Here is a 17564-nt window from a genome sequence, read left to right as displayed (position 1 = left end):
GCGCCTATTAGAAAATGTCTCCAACGTCGAAAGGCTTCATGAATTGCAAGCAGTTCCCGGTCATACACCGTGTAGTTCTGTTCTGACTTGTTCAGCTTCCTTGAAAAAAAAGCACACGGCTTCCACTCTGATCGATTTCCCGGCTGGAGCAACACAGCTCCCACCGCTCTGTCTGACGCGTCTGTTTCCAATCTCATAGGCTTCTGCAGATCCACGTGTAAGAGTTGCTCTTCCGAAGCGAACGCCCTCTTTAGCTTTTCAAAAGACTGCTGAGCCGCTTCTGTCCATTCAAACTTCTTCTTGCTACTGAGACAATCAGTTATGGGTGCCGTTAAGTGGGCAAAGTTCTTGATAAACTTTCTATAGAAGTTTCCAAACCCCAGAAAACTCTGCATGTCCTTCCGGGTCTTGGGAGTCTTCCATTCTAGTACCGCCTGCACCTTGCCTGGGTCCATTGCTAAGCCTTTGTCCGACAACCTGTAGCCCAGGAACTCAACCTCTCGGGCGTGGAATTGGCATTTCTCCAGTTTGACCCACAGCTGGTGCTCCTGCAGCCTCTTCAGCACTTCCCTGACATCCTTAACATGCTGCTCCTTCTTCTCCGAGTAGATTAGCACGTCGTCTAGGAAAGCCACGCAATTCTTGTACAGCAGGGACCCCAACACGTGGTGCATGAAAGCTTGAAAGCAGGACGAACCAGATTGTAATCCGAAGGGCATAACTAGGTACTCAAAGGCCCCCAGAGGGGTGAACATAGTGGTTTTCCATTCGTCCCCCTCTCTCATCCTTATCAAATTGTACGCCCCCCGAAGGTCCAGCTTGGTAAAGACCTTCCCTTTCCATACCGACCAAAATGTCATCAATTCTGGGCATAGGGAAGGTCACTGGTTCTGATACCCGGTTCACCGCCCGGTAATCTACGACCAATCTGGGCTCTTTGGAGCTCTTTTGTCCACAAAGAACACTGGACTGCCCACCACCACCCTTGATTCTCGTATGAAGCCCCTCTTCAGGTTCTTGTCAATGAACTTCCGCAACTCCTGCATCTCCCTGTCCGACATGGCGTACAGCTTACCCACTGGTAACTGAGCCCCTGGGAGTAGGTTGATCTGACAGTCAAAGGGCCTGTGAGGGGGCAGTCTATCCGCCTCTTTCTCACTAAAGACTTCTTCCAGGTCTGCATACTGAGGTGGTACTCTCCCCTTTTCTCCCACCGCCATCCCTGCCACCCTAGCTACTGCCATCCTCGGGGCTTCCCCTTCGTGGCAGTGCTCTACGCAGTGAGCTGACCTAAAGGTGACTGTCTGCTGGTGCCACCCCACTACTGGATCGTGCAGTGCCAGCCAGCTCATTCCCAGTATGATTGGTGGCCCGGCTAATGTGGCAACGTGAAAGGCAATTGTCTCAGTGTGTCTGGAGACTCTCATTTTCATGGGAGGGGTCTGGTGGGTCACTCCCCCCCCCCAAGAGTTCTCTCCCATCAATGGTTGTTACTTGCAGGGGGTGTTCTAGAGCAGTGTTTCCCAACCGGTGTTCCGCGGCACACTAGTGTGCCGCGAGACGTTGCCTGGTGTGCCGTGGGAGGGAGGCGGGGCGGCGGCGGCAAGGAGAGGCCGCCCAGCGCGGGGCTCTCGCCGTCTGCCTGCCTGGCTGCCTGCGTGGCGCTGACGTCACGGGGCTGTAACGTGCCCCACATAGGCACACGCGGGGCGGCGAGCGAGCGAGCTCCCACATCCCATCACCGCTCGCTTCGGCCGGCCTACTGGGCTGTCGCAGGCGGAAGGCCTGCGCATGCGCGAGGTTTTCGCGCCTTCGGGATTCCCTTCACGCCTTCCTCCTCCCGGGTCCTTGAGAGCGCGGGAAGCGGCAGCGCGAGACCGGCGTTGAGCCTGGTAGGTATTGCGCTTGCCAAGGCAGTCATTTGGGAAATGAAAACTTGCAAAGCAAGCAACCAGTTCAATCTGAAGTACGTGTATGCTTAATATCCTGTATCTGAAACCTGTTCTGCCCCCTCCCCCACACTTGGTGCCATTTTCATCTACACATGCAGCAGAGTAAGTTGACCCAGAATAGTACCAATTCAGATGGCAGATGGGAGAATGACAGTGCTGAATGCTTTCCCATGTAGAACAGTCCCTGCAAATAAAAACCTAGCATATTTGGAAGAGGGATGCTAGCCTAACCATTACCTTCTATGCTGTTACTATTTTTTTATTTTTTTTTTACATAAGTAAAAAGTGACCTTTCCCCATCTGGCATGGTGGTGTGCCTCGAGATTTTTTTCATGAAACAAGTGTGCCTTTGCCCAAAAAAGGTTGGGAAACACTGTTCTAGAGGCACCACGTGGAGCTGGTGTTCTAGTGCAAAATCCCTGCTAAAGAAGTTGCAAGAGCTGCCAGAATCCAGCAATGCCTTCACCTTAATAGGGTGTCCATTAGGGAGTTCTAACACCACCTCTATGGCTATGGCTGCCCGGGGGGATCTGGTTTGGGCACATTCACTGGTTGCTCGCCTGGCTGCTGTGCCCGCTCTCCTGCAGCCAAGCATTACCGTTTCTCTGCTCCTGCTCACCACCAGCTGCCCCCACCATTCCTTGCCACGCCGTCCTCTGAGGGCAGACTCTGGCAAAATGTCCCTGCTGTTGGCAGAGAAAACACTTCTTGGTCGTTTTCCCTTCCTTCTTGCAAACCTCGCCAAAGTTTGAAACCCCGCGCACGCACACTCCTCCAATTTCCATTGGTTCCATGGGCGTCGCGGGCAGCGCAGGTTGCTCAGGCACGTCTGGAATGCGATTGTCATGCCAACGCTCCACTCTCCCTTCCCGCCTTTCCAGAGCACGCGCCTCTTGGCGTACTCCCACAGCAAGCGCCATTTTAGTCAGCTGGTCCATCGATTGCGGGTGGGGCGAGCAGGAAAGTTCATCTTTTACCCAAGGGGATAAGCCTTCCTCAAATAACATTTGCACTGGTTCTGAACCCAGTTCCCACCCGAGTTTGTGGATTAGCATTGCAAATCATAACCAGTACTCTCTCACTGATTGGTTCCCTTGTTTGCACCCCATCAGCTCTTTGCGTGTCACGCTTTGCTCCACATCACTCGAGAACATATGGTCCATGGCGCTAAAAAATTTCCTCAAGTCCTTTAAGGCGGCATTCTCCGATGCCATTAAGGGCCTAATCCATTCTCTGGCCCCGCCTTCCAGATGCCCAATCACAAAAGCGACTCTCCCCCCATCGTCTACAAAGTCCCCATACTGCAGGTCCAGCGCGTATTGCACTTCTGTCTTAAATGCATTATAATCTCTGGGGTTGCCTGAAAACTTCTGCACTAGTCCCGGTACCTTCCTTGCGATGGGGGTGGGCTTCCCCTGGGCATCCTGAGTCTGCCTTTCATCTAGCCGCGCCGCTAGTATAGCCAGTTGCTGCTCCAAATCTCTGTTTCTCTCTTCAAGAGTTGGTTCTCTCCTGGCTCCCTCTCCGGCGCCTGCTCCTTCAGCTTGACTCATGATGCTGCCTCTGCTATTCCGCGCACAAGCAACTGGGGACTCACGGATTGCTGTAATGGGAATTGGGGTTGCTTCTGCATAAACTGCAAACTGCTCCAAGCTGGTCGTATAGCTAAACCTTTCCCTGGTTTGACAGCCCTTACAACGCGACTGTCTTAGTCACTGGCAGAATCCGTGAGTGGGCGTCTCCTAAACTTCCTCCAACATAGAAATTCTTTGACGCCAAGTCTCCTCCTAGATTCTCAGCGTGGGCGTGCCAAGCGGAGGTCCTGTGCTCTCTCCGCTGATTTCACTGGAAGAGTCTTGGAGCCTCCCCTCCGCAGTACTCTCAGCCTCCCCTTTCTCCCTGGTGTCCCCTGGATTTCCTTCCCCAGCGGAAGCTCTCTCTCTCTCCTTGCTAGTTCCCTCCCCTGCATCATTGGAGTGTCTTACCTCTCCTCTTGCCTCTGATGGCAGTTCCCTGACAGGTAATAACGAACTGTGGAGTATTTTTGAAATTAAGGGATTTAATTCAAAAAGGAAATTCTGAAATCCCCCCAAAAAATACTGAAATACCAAAATAACAAAATACTGAAATTAAAAAAATGGAAGATATAAGGGCAAATATGCTGCCATCAAAAAAACCCCACATCTTCTATGCACAACAGCACGGAAGGAGGAATTCTGGATTTGATTCTGACATGGATTTAAAATAAATAATTTGGAGTTTGAAAAGTGATACAGGAGACATGAAAAAAGACTTTAGTTAATTAAAAACAGAGTTGAGTGAGAAGGTTAAAGGAATCAATGATAAATTAGATAGGATGGGTAGCAAAATTGACGAAAACACAAAATCAATTGTAGAACTGAAAAAAACATAAATGACCTTACTGGAAAAAATAATGAACTAACAAAAACAGTGCATGAACTACAAAATAAAACACAAAATATGGAAGAAACATCCAAAAAAATCCTCAATAGAATTTAGAGAAAACAAGAAAAAATGGGAAAGGACTAAAGAGGAAAATGAAGCATTTAAAATAATGCAAGAAGCAACATGGGACGCAATGGCTATTCTACAGATGCAGACTAGAGAAAAAACTCTATTGGGGGTCCCAGAAACCCCAGAGGAAAATATACAAACAATAATTATTAAAGGTACTGGCCACTTAGTTAGACTTGGAAGAATAGGAAATAATAAAAAAAACCAAGATTGTATTTAGAGTAAATTTTAAAAAGAAGCCAGGGCAAATAAATGGCTGGGAGATTGTCTAATTACATTCACTTCGAACAAATTAAAAAACCAAATTTTATAAACAAGAGGCCAAAGAAAATTTAAAATCGAGGGAAATGAAATCATAATTCTGAAAGAAATACCACCCCATCTACTAAAAAAAGAAATAAATTCCAGGTTCTGACCAAAGCTCTTAAAGCAAAATCAATATTTTATAAGTGGGAATTCCTGGAAGAAATTTCCTTCAATTTTAAATGGAAAAGGAGAAAACTAGAAACAATTGAGGACGCCAATATTTTGTGGAGGAAATATTGGAAGGAGTTAGGAGGACAAAGACACAGAAAAGATGGTGACTCCAGTCCTAAACCTGTGGTTCTGGAGCGAAATTCTGAAAGTGACTAGAAACTCCAACAAAATCTACTGCACGCTATTATTAAAATTTTCTTACTGTAATTATTTTTGTTTGTTTTAACGAATAAAATACAAATTTAGCATTACTGTCATGGAATGTAAATGGATTAAATCAAAAGAAAAAGAGAAACAATATAGAACATGTATTGGTGAAAAAAGCTTGATATCATATGTTTACAAGAAACGCATGTCAACAGAAACCATAGAAAAGTTCTGATAAACCCAAAGTTAGGATTTGCATTTATCTCCTCAGATGAAGTAAAAAAAGAGAGGAATAATGACTTACGTTAAACCAAGCCTTGAACGGGCAGCAATCTTGGACGGCTTTGGTGCGTAGTGGTTGCGGAGCTTCTCTTGGATCGTGTCTCACGGTGTTGCCTGGACTGCTTCAGGCGCAACCAATGCTCGGGCCATCTCAAACACCTCAGGCCCACAGAGGCTGAGGAATAGGCCCTGCTTACGCTCCTGTGATACTTGCGTCAGCTCGTTGGCTTGGAGGTAGCAGTCGAACCGAGCGAGGTAGGAGTCCCATGATTCAGAGGCTGGCGCAAACGGCGGTAGAGGCACAAGTGAAGCCATGATTCCGATGCCGGCGTGAAGGGTGATGGATGGAACACCGTGCTCTAGCCAGAACAGTCAGCTCTGAATTGGTTCTGTTCAGTGATTTCGCTCAGTGATTCAGCTCAGTGATTCAGCTCTGCTCAGAGGTGGCTGCATCTGGCTGTCCTCTGATGTCCATCAATCCCATCCTCGTCGCCAGTGTTAAGTTGTGGGCGAACATAGCAGATGACACAGTGATTTCTCCAGAGAAGCTCTTTATTGTAAGCTGGACAGAACTGAACAGCAAACAGCTCAGCCGGCCTGCTTTTATAGGCAGCCGGCTATCAACATTGTAGCAGCAACAACCCAGGGTTTCCCGCCTAAAATAACTGACGTGGACCTGAGTGAAAACTATCTACACTATCCCCCTGCTGGCCCAGGGTGAGAACTTTAGTACATAACACCGAGATTTCAGCATTCAAACTTGAGACAGAGTGGTAGGCCCCAGTGATTCTTCCTCTGTGCTCCCTCCCATCACTGAGCCCTGGAGATGGAGGTTAATTGGGAGATGGGAGGAGGAAACAGAGGAGGGGGGAAACCTCTCCAGTTGTACATGCAACAATTTGCAGCCAGCTCCTGCCAGGCTGAAGCCTGCAAGCTGCACACAGTCATCTCCTCCTCCTCCTCTTCTTCAAGGCACTCTCGCCCACCTAGAGCTTCAAGCTGCCACCTGAAGGGGTCCAGGCAAACCTGGAGACTTCCAGTCAGGCCTGGAGGTCTGGCAAGCCTAGCTGGTATGCCCTCATAGAGGGGGTCTTGCCTTGGGCCTTCTCAAACCCCGAGGTGGCAAAACTAAAGCTTAGCCACATGCTTGCTGTTCTATAACTATATAACATGGTGAATAGGCTGTGGAATGAGGAATAGGGGAAGGGCAGAATTTGCAGCCCACAAATGTTTGCACACTTCCATGCCCCTCCCCATCTCCCGAGTCTATTTTTGTGCCTCACTTATCTATGTCCCTCCTGGGTGGGCTACAGTAGTCTTCCTGCTCCATTTCTTCCATTTCTTCATGGTGTATTTATTGACTAACTCCTTTACCTCACTCCCTGCCCATGGTTTGCCCTTCCTCTGTATGCACACATTCACTGAACTTCCTCTGCTTATAAATCTTGCCCCACCTCAGCTTAAGATCACCCCTTCACCTGAATTGCAGTCAGACACACGGAGAGAGAGGCTCCCAGCACATTAGAGATGCAAGCCTTTTTGCCTCCTAATGTGGATCTCTGCAGGCAACTGTGCAAGTTGAATACAAATTGAGGTGGGGAAGGCTGAATTAAGAGGAAGAGAAACAAGTGTGTTGCTTGGGGACAGATAGAAGGAAGGAGTCGGAGGAGGACGCGCCAAATTTAGGCAAGGCAGCCTGATGGAGGAGCACTGCAAGCCCTGTGGCAGGACTGAAGAACAGCTGCGTCATTCTAATGTTGGAACATGTGGACATCCAAGGAAGCTGAAGGACAGAGAAAAGAAAGCACTTTTTCAAGCAGCACATTAAAAAAACTAAAACTAGTTTTTATTGGTTTTTAAACAAATACAAATATAGGAACCATTAAACACTTATCCAGCAGTACATCTAATGGTGTTTATTCTATCTATTGACTCTAGACATAAACTTACACATGCAGTGTTCAAACATATTACTTAATGTAACCTTTCCACAGAGAATATTGAATATTGAATGGTCATGATTTTTGTCATTAACATAGTTAACAAAAGGGGTCCACATTTCCTGGAAGGTATCTCTATTTGTTACGCTTTTAATTGCCCTCCTGTGTCTGGTGAGATGCTCAGATATTGCTGTATCCCAGAAATTATTTTCCCATATGTTATGGGGTATTTCAGTCTGGTTCTTCCACTGTTGAGCTATTGCTAATTGTAGGGATGTGATTGGCACTGTGATCTAAACCACTGAGCCTCTTGGGATTGCTGATCCCACTGAGCTTCTTGGGATTGTTGAACACAAAATGATTGGCAGTTCGAATCCATGCAAGAGGGTGAGCACCCCTTGCTCTTTCCCAGCTCCTGCCGATCTAGCAGTTCGAAAGCATGCCAGTGCAAGTAGAGAAATAGGTACTGCTGTGGCAGGAAGGTAAATGGTGTTTCTGTGCACCCTGGTACTCAGATGTCCTGTGCGGCAGAAGCAGTTTAGTCATGCTGGCCAATGACCCGGAAAGCTGTCTGTGCACAAACCAACTTGGAGCAGAAGGGCTTCCAGGTGCAGCATTCCACCTTCAGTTTGCCATTGTCCTCAGAAACCCTCTTCTCTCTGTAAACAGACTCACCAAGGCTCCATGTTGTGTGTGACCAGTGCATCTTCCTTTCCCTGGCAGATGAAGACACCTTCATGTCTGTGGGGCTCTACTATAGCCTTTCCCCCCTCTTTTGAAGCCCCCTCCTCCTTGGCCTCGGAAGCCTCCTGTCATGAATGAGCCAGCCCAGCCAGCTTCCAGTGAAGGAAGTAGTCAGGAAGAGATAGGATTAACTACCAGAAAAGAGGAGCCTAGCCCAGAGCCAACTTCTCCACCGAGCAGGAAGAAGTTGGAGGAGATCCAATGAGCCCATGGAGTTGCCGCTGGGGGAGGGTGTATGATAGGAGAAAAGGCAGTCTACAACAGAAATTTGAATGTTGTCAGGTTATCTGATAATGCCTTATCTGATTGCCTTTCCTGGTAGTCTGCCCATTCCTTTGAGATGGTGATTACCCAATTCCTGAGACGATGTGTGCATGCACATGGAAGCTTATACCCAGAACAAACTGAGTTGGTCTCTAAGGTGCTACTGGACAATTTTTTTTATTTATTCCGTCCTGTATGGATACATTTTTGTTCTCTAGTGAAGGAGAGTCCCCCACCTTCAGAGGGAGTCTGTTCCACTGCCCAATGATTGTTGCCCTCAGAAAATTCTTCCCAGGGTTCAGTCAAAATCACCTTTCTTGCCATTGGAATCCATTGATTTGGGTCCTCCCCTCTGTAGCCAAAGAATGTTGTTGGAAAATTCAGGAGACAAAACGAAGGACTTTGACACATAGCACAGAGTTAAATTGTGGCATTCACTCCCATAAGACAACGGTTGTTGTTGTTGTTGTTGTTGTTGTTGTTGTTGTTGTTGTTGCTGCTGCTGCTGCTGCTGCTGCTGTTGTTGTTGTTCTTATTCACTCTTCACTGTAAGGTCCCAGGGCAGGTAACAACACAAAGCCCAATATTAAAAGCAGTTTGAAATAATCTCAGAAATAAGGCGGGTCTTGAAAACACACATCTTGAGAGGGTTGAGGGAAAGAGGTGCACTTTCAGCATTCCCTGTACAATGAGACTTCCAGATGTAACTTTCTAGGAAAGGATTTCCCAAGCTTGGGGGCCACCACAGAGAAGGCCCTCTTATTCCCTTGAGCCCCCAGCCCCCAAGCTTCTGAGGATGGTGGAACTACCAAGAAGGCCTCTTCTGCCAATCTCAGAAAGTTTGCCAGGAGGCAGGTGGTTTCTTAAAGGGATGTAGCAATTGTCACAGCAAATAAGGCTCCCAGCAGCTCCCTGCCACAAGTTCCTGTCCTGCTTGGGAGCTTCCCATCAGCTGCTGGGCTAGCTGTGCCTTGGACCCAGCAGGACTTCTTAAGGGTTACAGGGAGAGATTGAGGGCTGTCGCTTTCATGCCCTGCCGGTGGGCTTGTGGGGGGTCTCCGGATGGGGAAGGCTAGCGAGATAGGAGGCAACCAGCCTGGGGGAAGGGAATGCTAAGCAAGCTGGGCCTGTGGGCTGGCCTCGTGGCCTGGGGGGCCTAGGGAGATGGGGGAGTCCTTCTTGGCTGCCCCACCTCAGGCAGCAAAACGTCGAGGCCCCTGCTTGGATCCTCATGGAGTTGAGGTGGGGGGGTGGCTAATGGGGGAGCCACTCTTTCTGGCTTCAGTATGAACCAACTTCATCCCGCAGAGTCAACCAACAAGAGTGTCTTTAGGAAATTAAGGGGTTTGAATGGATCTCATCATGGGCTCGTGGTGCTACATTTTTCATTTCATGCCTTGTTGAAGAGGCGGCACATTCCAGTGCTTTCTAGCAAAGGCTCTAATGAGAAATTAGTCATATTATTTTAAATGGCAACAACCATTTTAAATAACAATCTTGGGAAGCGTTTTTACCTCCACTGAGTGGGTAGGTGGGGGGAACACACTGCTTTTCAGAAATAAATTTTAATCCCCCTTCCTTTCTCATAAATTAGTTCATTAAAGGATTTTGAAAATGACTTTAATGCACATAGCAAACAAACCTCGCAGGCTGAGGTAAGCAAAGGGGGAGAAAAAGTTTTCTTTCTTTATTGTGTTATTCTATCTCCTTCCAACACTTTGGTGCACTTCAGTGCTGCACAATTAGTGTTAATGCACTCAGAGTGAATGGCAGTAGGTACAGAAACAGTGGTTGTGTTGGGATGCAACTCGGTTTGCCCTGTAGCTTGATGTGTCTGCATGGATGGGTATGGATGGGTATAGCTAGAGAGAGGAACTGCTGCTGACCTCATTTCCTCGCCTTCCTCCTCCTTGCTCACCTTGGGAGAGAAGACATATTTGCCCCCCCCCCCTCAATGTTCGATAAATTTTATTTAAAAATTTCAGCATAAAATTTAATAAAAGCAAACCTAATCTAAATTTAAAAAGAGCAAAACTAAAAAGAAAAGAGAAAATAGAAAGGAAGAAAAGTGAAAGAAAATACAAAGCCCTCTATCAAAATTGTATCTTAACCCTTGTTCCACACAAAGGAGGGTGAACCCTCCCAGCCCTCCCCTGGGAACTTCCCCCTCTTCCCCCAACCTCCCACCCTAAGAGATCCAGGAGAGGAGATGCCTTTCTGTGTCTCTCCTGCTGAGAATAAAGAGCAGGCCTAGGCTCTACCGTACTTGGACTGTAATAAGATCTTGCCTATCAAGCATGTACGGTATTTCCTTTAACAAACTTAGCTTTATTGTTTTCCAAGCACAGAGTCTTGGTGTAATTACATCCTGGGTACAGTGTGCTCCTCCACCAGTGCCCTATTTATTTATTTCAATATTTTTACACCACTGTCTCTATATGGGGGAAAGGGGTTATAGCAATAAAAACATGACACCAGTTCACCATTGTGGAAGAATGTGCTCTTAATTTCCTGTGTAGGCCTGGGGGAATAGAAAAGTTTTCAGCAGACATTTAAAAGTTGGCATAGAAGGTGCACACTGAATCTCCAGTGGGAAAGAGTTCCACAGGACTGGGCCGATGACACTTCAGGCTCAGTTTCTGATAGTTATCAAGTGAGCCTCACCAACTCAGGGAACAACCAGCAATGCTCCTGCGGCTGATCTTGGTGATCAAGCTGGGATGCTTGCAAGGGTTCAGGTGATCCCTGAGGTACCTGGGACCTAGGTTGTTCAGGGCTTTGTAAATTAATACTGGAACCCTGGACCTGGCTCATGAGTAACCTGACTTGGCTAAGCATGTTAACTCCAAATATTGAGGTGATTATTTAATGCAGCCTTTGCAAACCTGGTGCCCTACAGATACTTTGGATAGCCCCAGCATGACCACGCTCACCTCAAAAGCAAGGCGTCCCTGCAGACTGTCACACAGAAGATGGAGCAGACTTCTTGGTCACTCCAGAGAGCAGGACTAGGACAACTTGGCAGAAATGGCAGCAAAGCAATTCTGATGAAAGATTCAGAGAAACATCCTAAGGGTAAGGACTGTTTGGCTGCGGAACAGACTGCCTCAGGACCAGAGGGAGCGAAGGACTCCCCTCTGCTGGATTTGCTGGAGAAATGTAGTCTGGCTCTGTCCTTGCAAGATTCCTCCATGACAGACCCTGCACAGAGGTGGGAGGTGGACACAGAATCAAGGTTTCTTTGCTCTCAGCACTGCACCTGCACTTCTGAGTTCCTGTGGCGCATGATGTAAGGATGGCCCCCAACACAGATGGCTTTAAAATGTGATTAGGCCAATCTGAGGAGGAGGCTATCAGTTCCTATCAGTCGTGATGACTCTGTATTGGGTGGTACCCAATGCTAATTTGACCCAAAGGCTGAGCCATTGAAATAAATGGACCAAAGGTGCCCATTCCTTTCAATGGGTCTGCTCTGAGGAAGACCAGGACTAGTGGCCTCAGCCTTTTGCTCGTGATGTTGGTGACAAGCTTTGCATCGTTGGCTGCTGTGAGAACAGAATTGTGGACTAGATAGGCCCCCTTTGGCCTGATCCAGCCATTGTACCCCAAGAGGAGGGAATCCGGTCCATCTGGAAAGTAGTAGGGAGGACTTTTTTGGCATAGAGTGAGGAGGTGGCTTCTCCCAACTCCCTCTAGCTTCCCCTCCTGCTAGACCCAGAGCTGCCATCTCCCATCATCAGTTTTGGTCGAATGCAGCAGGAGCTGCCTGTTTCTTTGGCTGAGCCATTTACTGAAAGAAAACTAGTGAAAGGAGCCATTTATTTCCCTTAACAGCTTCTTGCATTCCTAGGAAATAGCTCAATTTCAGGGTAATGGGTTTCCAGAGCTCATTCCTCACAGTGCTGCTGAGTGGAGCAGAGCCATCTAGAAAATCCAAGAGGATCAACAGCAGCAAAAGACTGCCTCTCCATCCCTCACTGTGATGGGCTCCTTACCCATTACCCAGTCATTAGGAATGACACACACACCAGTGGGCCTTTCTCTGCTCTTGCCACTGAAATTCTGCCTATCAGGTTGGAAATTGCGCGGGCACCATGTTCTACACCACCACAGCTGATCTCAGCAATGCCTCTGAATGCCAGCTGTTGGAAACCTCAGGAGGAAAGATGACTCTTGTGCCCAGGTCCTGCTTGTGGGATTCCTACAAGCATCTGGGTGACCGCTGTGAAAACAGGATGAGCCATTGGCCTAATTCAGGCAATTTTTTTCAAAGAAGAAGAGTTCACATAAGCATCTGGACACATTTTGTGTATATACACATTTCAGTTTTCCTTAATGCAATTCATTTCTGTGCATTATTTTCACCAGAACACTTTCCTCTTACACAGGCATATTTGTCTGCATCCTTTGGATCAACAAGGCATTTGGGCGGTTTGGAGACCCACGACAGAAACAGGCATTTCTGTTTACCTATTTATTCGGGAAGTACAAATTTGTCAAATGAATTTATCCCCCACCTCAAATTGTAGGTATGCTAGAATGAGCAGGATTAGCAATTGCAAAGCTCCTAGTCACTTCTGCTGGCCACAGAAATGTCTCCATCTTGCAAATTTCAGAGAGATAATGTATCCCCCTTCCACCAGATTTTGGCAATTCTCTGCATGTTCGCTAATGCACCACAAATCCTTCAGCTTACTGCCTTGCAGGGAATCTGCCAATTCCATCAGCATTTCCTGCCTTCCTGATTATCACTCCCATCCTTGCCTGGTGTTTATGTAATTAATTGCAACAAGATTATGATTTAGTTCTTAAGACTAATGAGATAAAGCCGCTTTTATCAAAGAAATGGCAACCTCTTCCTTCTGTTTCCAGCGGGGAGAGCTTGAGCACCTGCAGCTTTGGAAAAGGTCCAGACCACACAGGCGCTGAGGTTTTCATACTCAGCCAAGAAATGCTTCTGCTGCCTGCCAGTGACACCAACACCCAGCAAGATCTGATGCTCGAGTCCCCTACATCCTGGGTACTCAACAATTCCTTGCTGCTTTCTCAGGGCAACACCAAATGTTCTCTGGCCATCAATTATTTTACAGTGAGAATAAATTCTATTCAAAACATCAAACAAAAAAGCACCAATCAATGAACTGACACAATGTATGGATTTCACAGGTTTCCAACGTGGGTTTCAATAACTTATTACATTCAGGAAACTTCCCAAATCCATTGATTGCTGGCCAAGGATGGCAAGGAGAAGCCAAAGGTGGTTCTGGCACAGACACTCTACTTACTCCAGCCGGTGACCACCAGCCCAAATGGCCCTCGCCCTTGCCATAACACAGCTCTGAAGGCAAGTTAGAAGAGGAGGAGGAGCAGCATCTGCTTGGTACTTGTTTGAGGGCCTGACAAGAGACTGACATTTATTTAATGTCATCTCCTTACCATAAAATCCATTTGGCCAAAGTGTGTTGGGGGGGGGGGGAACAGGACAGTGAAATTTCTCCACAAGCTCCAGAGGATGGGGTGTTTTACTGGGGGTGGGGGGGGTGCCATGCCTCACCAAAACTGATCATCACTACCCAGCAAACCCTGCAATGTATGTTTTATCCTTTCTTAAAGTTTAATCACCAAGTCTGCAGCAATGAAAGAACATTTGCCTTTCAGTGTGCTGTCCTGAGTTTAGGCCTAGAGAGCATTAACTAATTTGATTAAACAATTCAACTGATTTACTTAAGAAATTAAGAGCCTGCAGCCCAATATCTGGTGGAGTTGATATTTTAAAAAAGAAATCAAGGGGTGTGGGGTGTGGAGAAAGATGCTTGTTCCCACCAAACCGGAGCACAGACAGCTCAAAGCCACAAGGTGGGGAGTGTCATTTTGAAGGCAGCCTTTTCCTGCCTTGCATGCTCATTCATCTCCCCCCTGTTCTGCCTCCTTTCAAAGATAAAGGAACGTGATAAGGTGAAGGAGGCACAGGAGTCTGAAAGGGTTCAAAAGGAAAGTTTCTTTATTTGCGCACATTCAAGTTCCCTTGTTTTTTCCATTTTAACCAGCTCAGAAATTATTTCATCAAGTGGGTTCCTGCAGTCGCTTTCCCTTGAGAGCATTGCTCGGTTAGGGGGATTCCACTTGGATGCACCCCCTGGCAACATTAGCGTGGGCTTTCTGATGTGGTGTGTAGGTTGGTGCAGGCACCCAGCATGGAGATTGCTCTTGGAACCCAGGAGCCCATTCAGAACTGCAAAAATGCCAGCAGCCCCATCACCCACGCACACTTCCCCGACCTTCCAGAGTTTCCTTAGCACTGAAAGAGAGCTATGGCAGCAAGGCAGTGGAATGCCACTTTTCTCATCAGCCTGCCATTGTCACTGCTGTTCTTTATTATTGGCTTCCTCTCTGTACTGAGGGCAGGGCAGCTAAGAGGGGCACTGGGCTCTCTTCCCACCCACTGTGCTCTACAGAGGTGACTTCTAAAGCCTCTTTTATGGAAAACAATTTGCCATAGCAGCTCAAGCAAAAGCATTAAAACTGTAGAGGAAGAGCACAAACAACCATTTAGCCATTCTGGTCTGATGGCACGTGCATGGGAAGAGTGCTAAACCCACTCTGGCCAAATCTCACTCAATTTAAGATTTTCTGTGAAAGCAAGTGGGCTTCTTTGCTTTGGGTTGAGGTGAAATGAGAGGCTTGAAATGCAGGAGGGGATTTGTCGTATCTGTGGATTGGTGTGTGCATGTGGCGGTTCTGTATTTGCTTTTTGAAGGTGGCACTTCTCCTCAACCCCAAGTGAAACCACAGGTGAAGGGCCTTTTTTTAAGACAGCAAATAAATTACCCATTAGTATGCCAGAAATGGAAAATCTCTGACTGAGCAAAGATGATGATGATGATGATGATGATGATGATGATGATGATGATTTTATTTATTCCCCAGACACTCTGGGTGGCTACCAACAGAGGACTAAAACAGAATAAAACTTCAAATATTAAAAACTTCCCTAAACAGGGCTGCCTTCAGATGTCTTTTCTGGGACCAGTTCCAAGTTGGCAAAGTTTTCCTGACCCAAGAGGATACTGCGCTTTCCTACCAAGCATATAAATTGTTATTATTTTCACATTGAAATAAATGCCCACTATCTGTATACAGAGAAAGAGCTTTTAAAGAGCTCTGGGTTTTGATGCAAGCACCTGAGATTTGACATAGCTTACTGGTAGTTTCCAAGTCAACTGTCTTGCTTAACTTGAGTAGGTTCAGCATGTGGGGCTACATTCAGATCTTGAGTGAAAGCCATTGCCCACCATATTTTGGAGGCGTTAGAGTAGCCTTTTCTCTCCGAATGTTTTGGCCTGCAGTTGCCACCAGCCCCAACCAACCCAGGCAGAGGATGTTAGGGCTGATGAGAGTTGTGCTCTTAAAACAGCTGCAGGGCCCCAGGCTGGCAAAGCTACATTGAAGCTGGGAATGCTACAGATGCCAAGAGGTCTGGAAGAAAGCCACCTTTACCTGTTATTCCTGCATTGCAGAGGGCTAGACTGGTTGACCCTTGGGGTCCCTTCCAACTCTACTAGTTTATGATCCTATGAAATGAGCAAAGTGTTCCTGGCCTCTGCCAAGACCCCAAGAGGCAACTAGTCCAACCCCCTTCAATGCAAATGTACCTAATGCATGCCAGAGCTTTTAAGTCTCTTTCTCTGGACCTTCTGTTACAGGCATAAACTCTGGATTGGAGAGGGACTCTTTGAAGGCATCCCCACACCACTCGGATGAGTTCACCAACAACACACTGCTAAGAGAGAACATGGAGTCAAGATACCCTACCCCTGAGAGTCTCATTCTGTCAACAGAGGACATCTTTGCTTTCCCAATGAATAAGATGGGTGAGTCCCCAAAACTGACAGCTCCCCCTTACACCAACACGAGACACATCCAACCTTCCAAGAAGAAGCCATCCTCTTCCAAGCAAGGAAACACAGCCAGGAAACATCAGAAACTCAGAACCACCACAGCTGCTGCCCAGCCCAGCCTGCCAACATCAAGGGCATCCCTTTCCAGAGACCACTTGCACACTTGGGGAGACAACAATGACATGATGGCTATAGTTCACAAGGAGAAGCCCACAACGCCAGAGCAGACCTCATGGGGCAGCAGGAAAGGAAGCCGTGAGGTGACCAGTCACTCCCTGTTTCAAATCTCACCATTTACAATGCAGCCGACAATCCCACAGACCTTCTTTCATGGCCCCAAAGCCACAGAGCCGCTTGTGGCTGCCTTTCCAGAGGGCGAAGCCCAGATTCCGGTCAAGAGCCCAGAGGATGAAACGAAGAGGGGGCCTTTTTCCAAGGAGAGCCGAGACACAGCCATACCCAGCATCATCACCCCCACTGTGATCACCACTGAGCAAACTCCAAGTAAGACATCTTACTTCTGCAATGATGTCATTGTGACAGAAATGCTGGATTTGCACACAAGAAGTCAGCAGGGAGGGAAAGTGGTGTTAGCCAAAGTCATTCCAGGGGCTGCCTGTGCCCCCTGGGGATTTCCCCTTGTTACCAAATTCCTCTGCCTTCCCATACTCTGAGGCAGGGGTCGCCCACGGGGTTCCCTCCAGAGGATGCTGGACTCCAAATCCCATCAGTGAAGAAGGGTCAGAGATGATAGAACTTGGAGGCCAACAACCTCTAGTGGGCACCATGTTACCCGCCCCTCTTCTGAGAGTTGGGGTGGTCACAGCTGCTGCTTTATTACAAATTTGCAGGGCAGTGGGAGACAGCTGACTTGCCAGATGGTCAGTGCATTTGCTAAACGGCCGTTTGTCTTTGGGACAGCAGATGGGGAGGGCAAAGGCAGAAGGGTAGAGGCATGAAGAGAGGAACTATGTGCATTTGACAGAGGCCACAGAGCATCAGCAGAATAATTGCTTTGCTTGCAGAAAGCAAATGGGAGCAGCTTTGCATAGGTCTGGGAAAGACCCTCTGCCTGAGACCCTGGAGGGCCACTGCCACTCAGCGTTAGCCAGGGATGGGGAATCTGTGGACCTCCAGATGTTGGTTTCTGTTCTGGCCTGGGCTGTAGTCTGTCCCACAACATGGAAGGGTCCCAAGCAAACCACTGCCTCTTTCTCCTTCTCAGCCCTGCCATCCCAAATGGACTCCTCCCCACCACTAAACACTCCTTTACTTTTGGCATTTAACTGTCCCAACCCACTCCCAGAACTGGGTAGAGTGGTATG

General features: G+C 47.6%; 1 protein-coding gene across 2 annotated transcripts in view; it reads left to right on the top strand.

Annotated features, from left to right (window-relative positions):
* SEZ6L (seizure related 6 homolog like) overlaps positions 1 to 17564 on the top strand; it is a 148786-nt gene that overhangs the window by 65520 nt on the left and 65702 nt on the right. The window contains exons 2-3 of one of the 2 annotated variants that reach the window (XM_083476678.1): positions 11241 to 11416; positions 16045 to 16743. In XM_083476678.1, the coding sequence (XP_083332804.1) occupies positions 11314 to 11416; positions 16045 to 16743 (802 nt within the window). In that variant the 5' untranslated portion in view covers positions 11241 to 11313. The remainder of the gene's footprint in view (positions 1 to 11240; positions 11417 to 16044; positions 16744 to 17564) is intronic. The other variant, XM_083476679.1, reaches the window with a different exon arrangement.

Source organism: Podarcis liolepis, assembly GCF_965112155.1.
Source record: "Podarcis liolepis genome assembly, chromosome: 15".
NCBI classification, from domain to species: Eukaryota; Metazoa; Chordata; class Lepidosauria; order Squamata; family Lacertidae; genus Podarcis; species Podarcis liolepis.
This window is presented reverse-complemented; position numbering and strand designations above follow the sequence as displayed.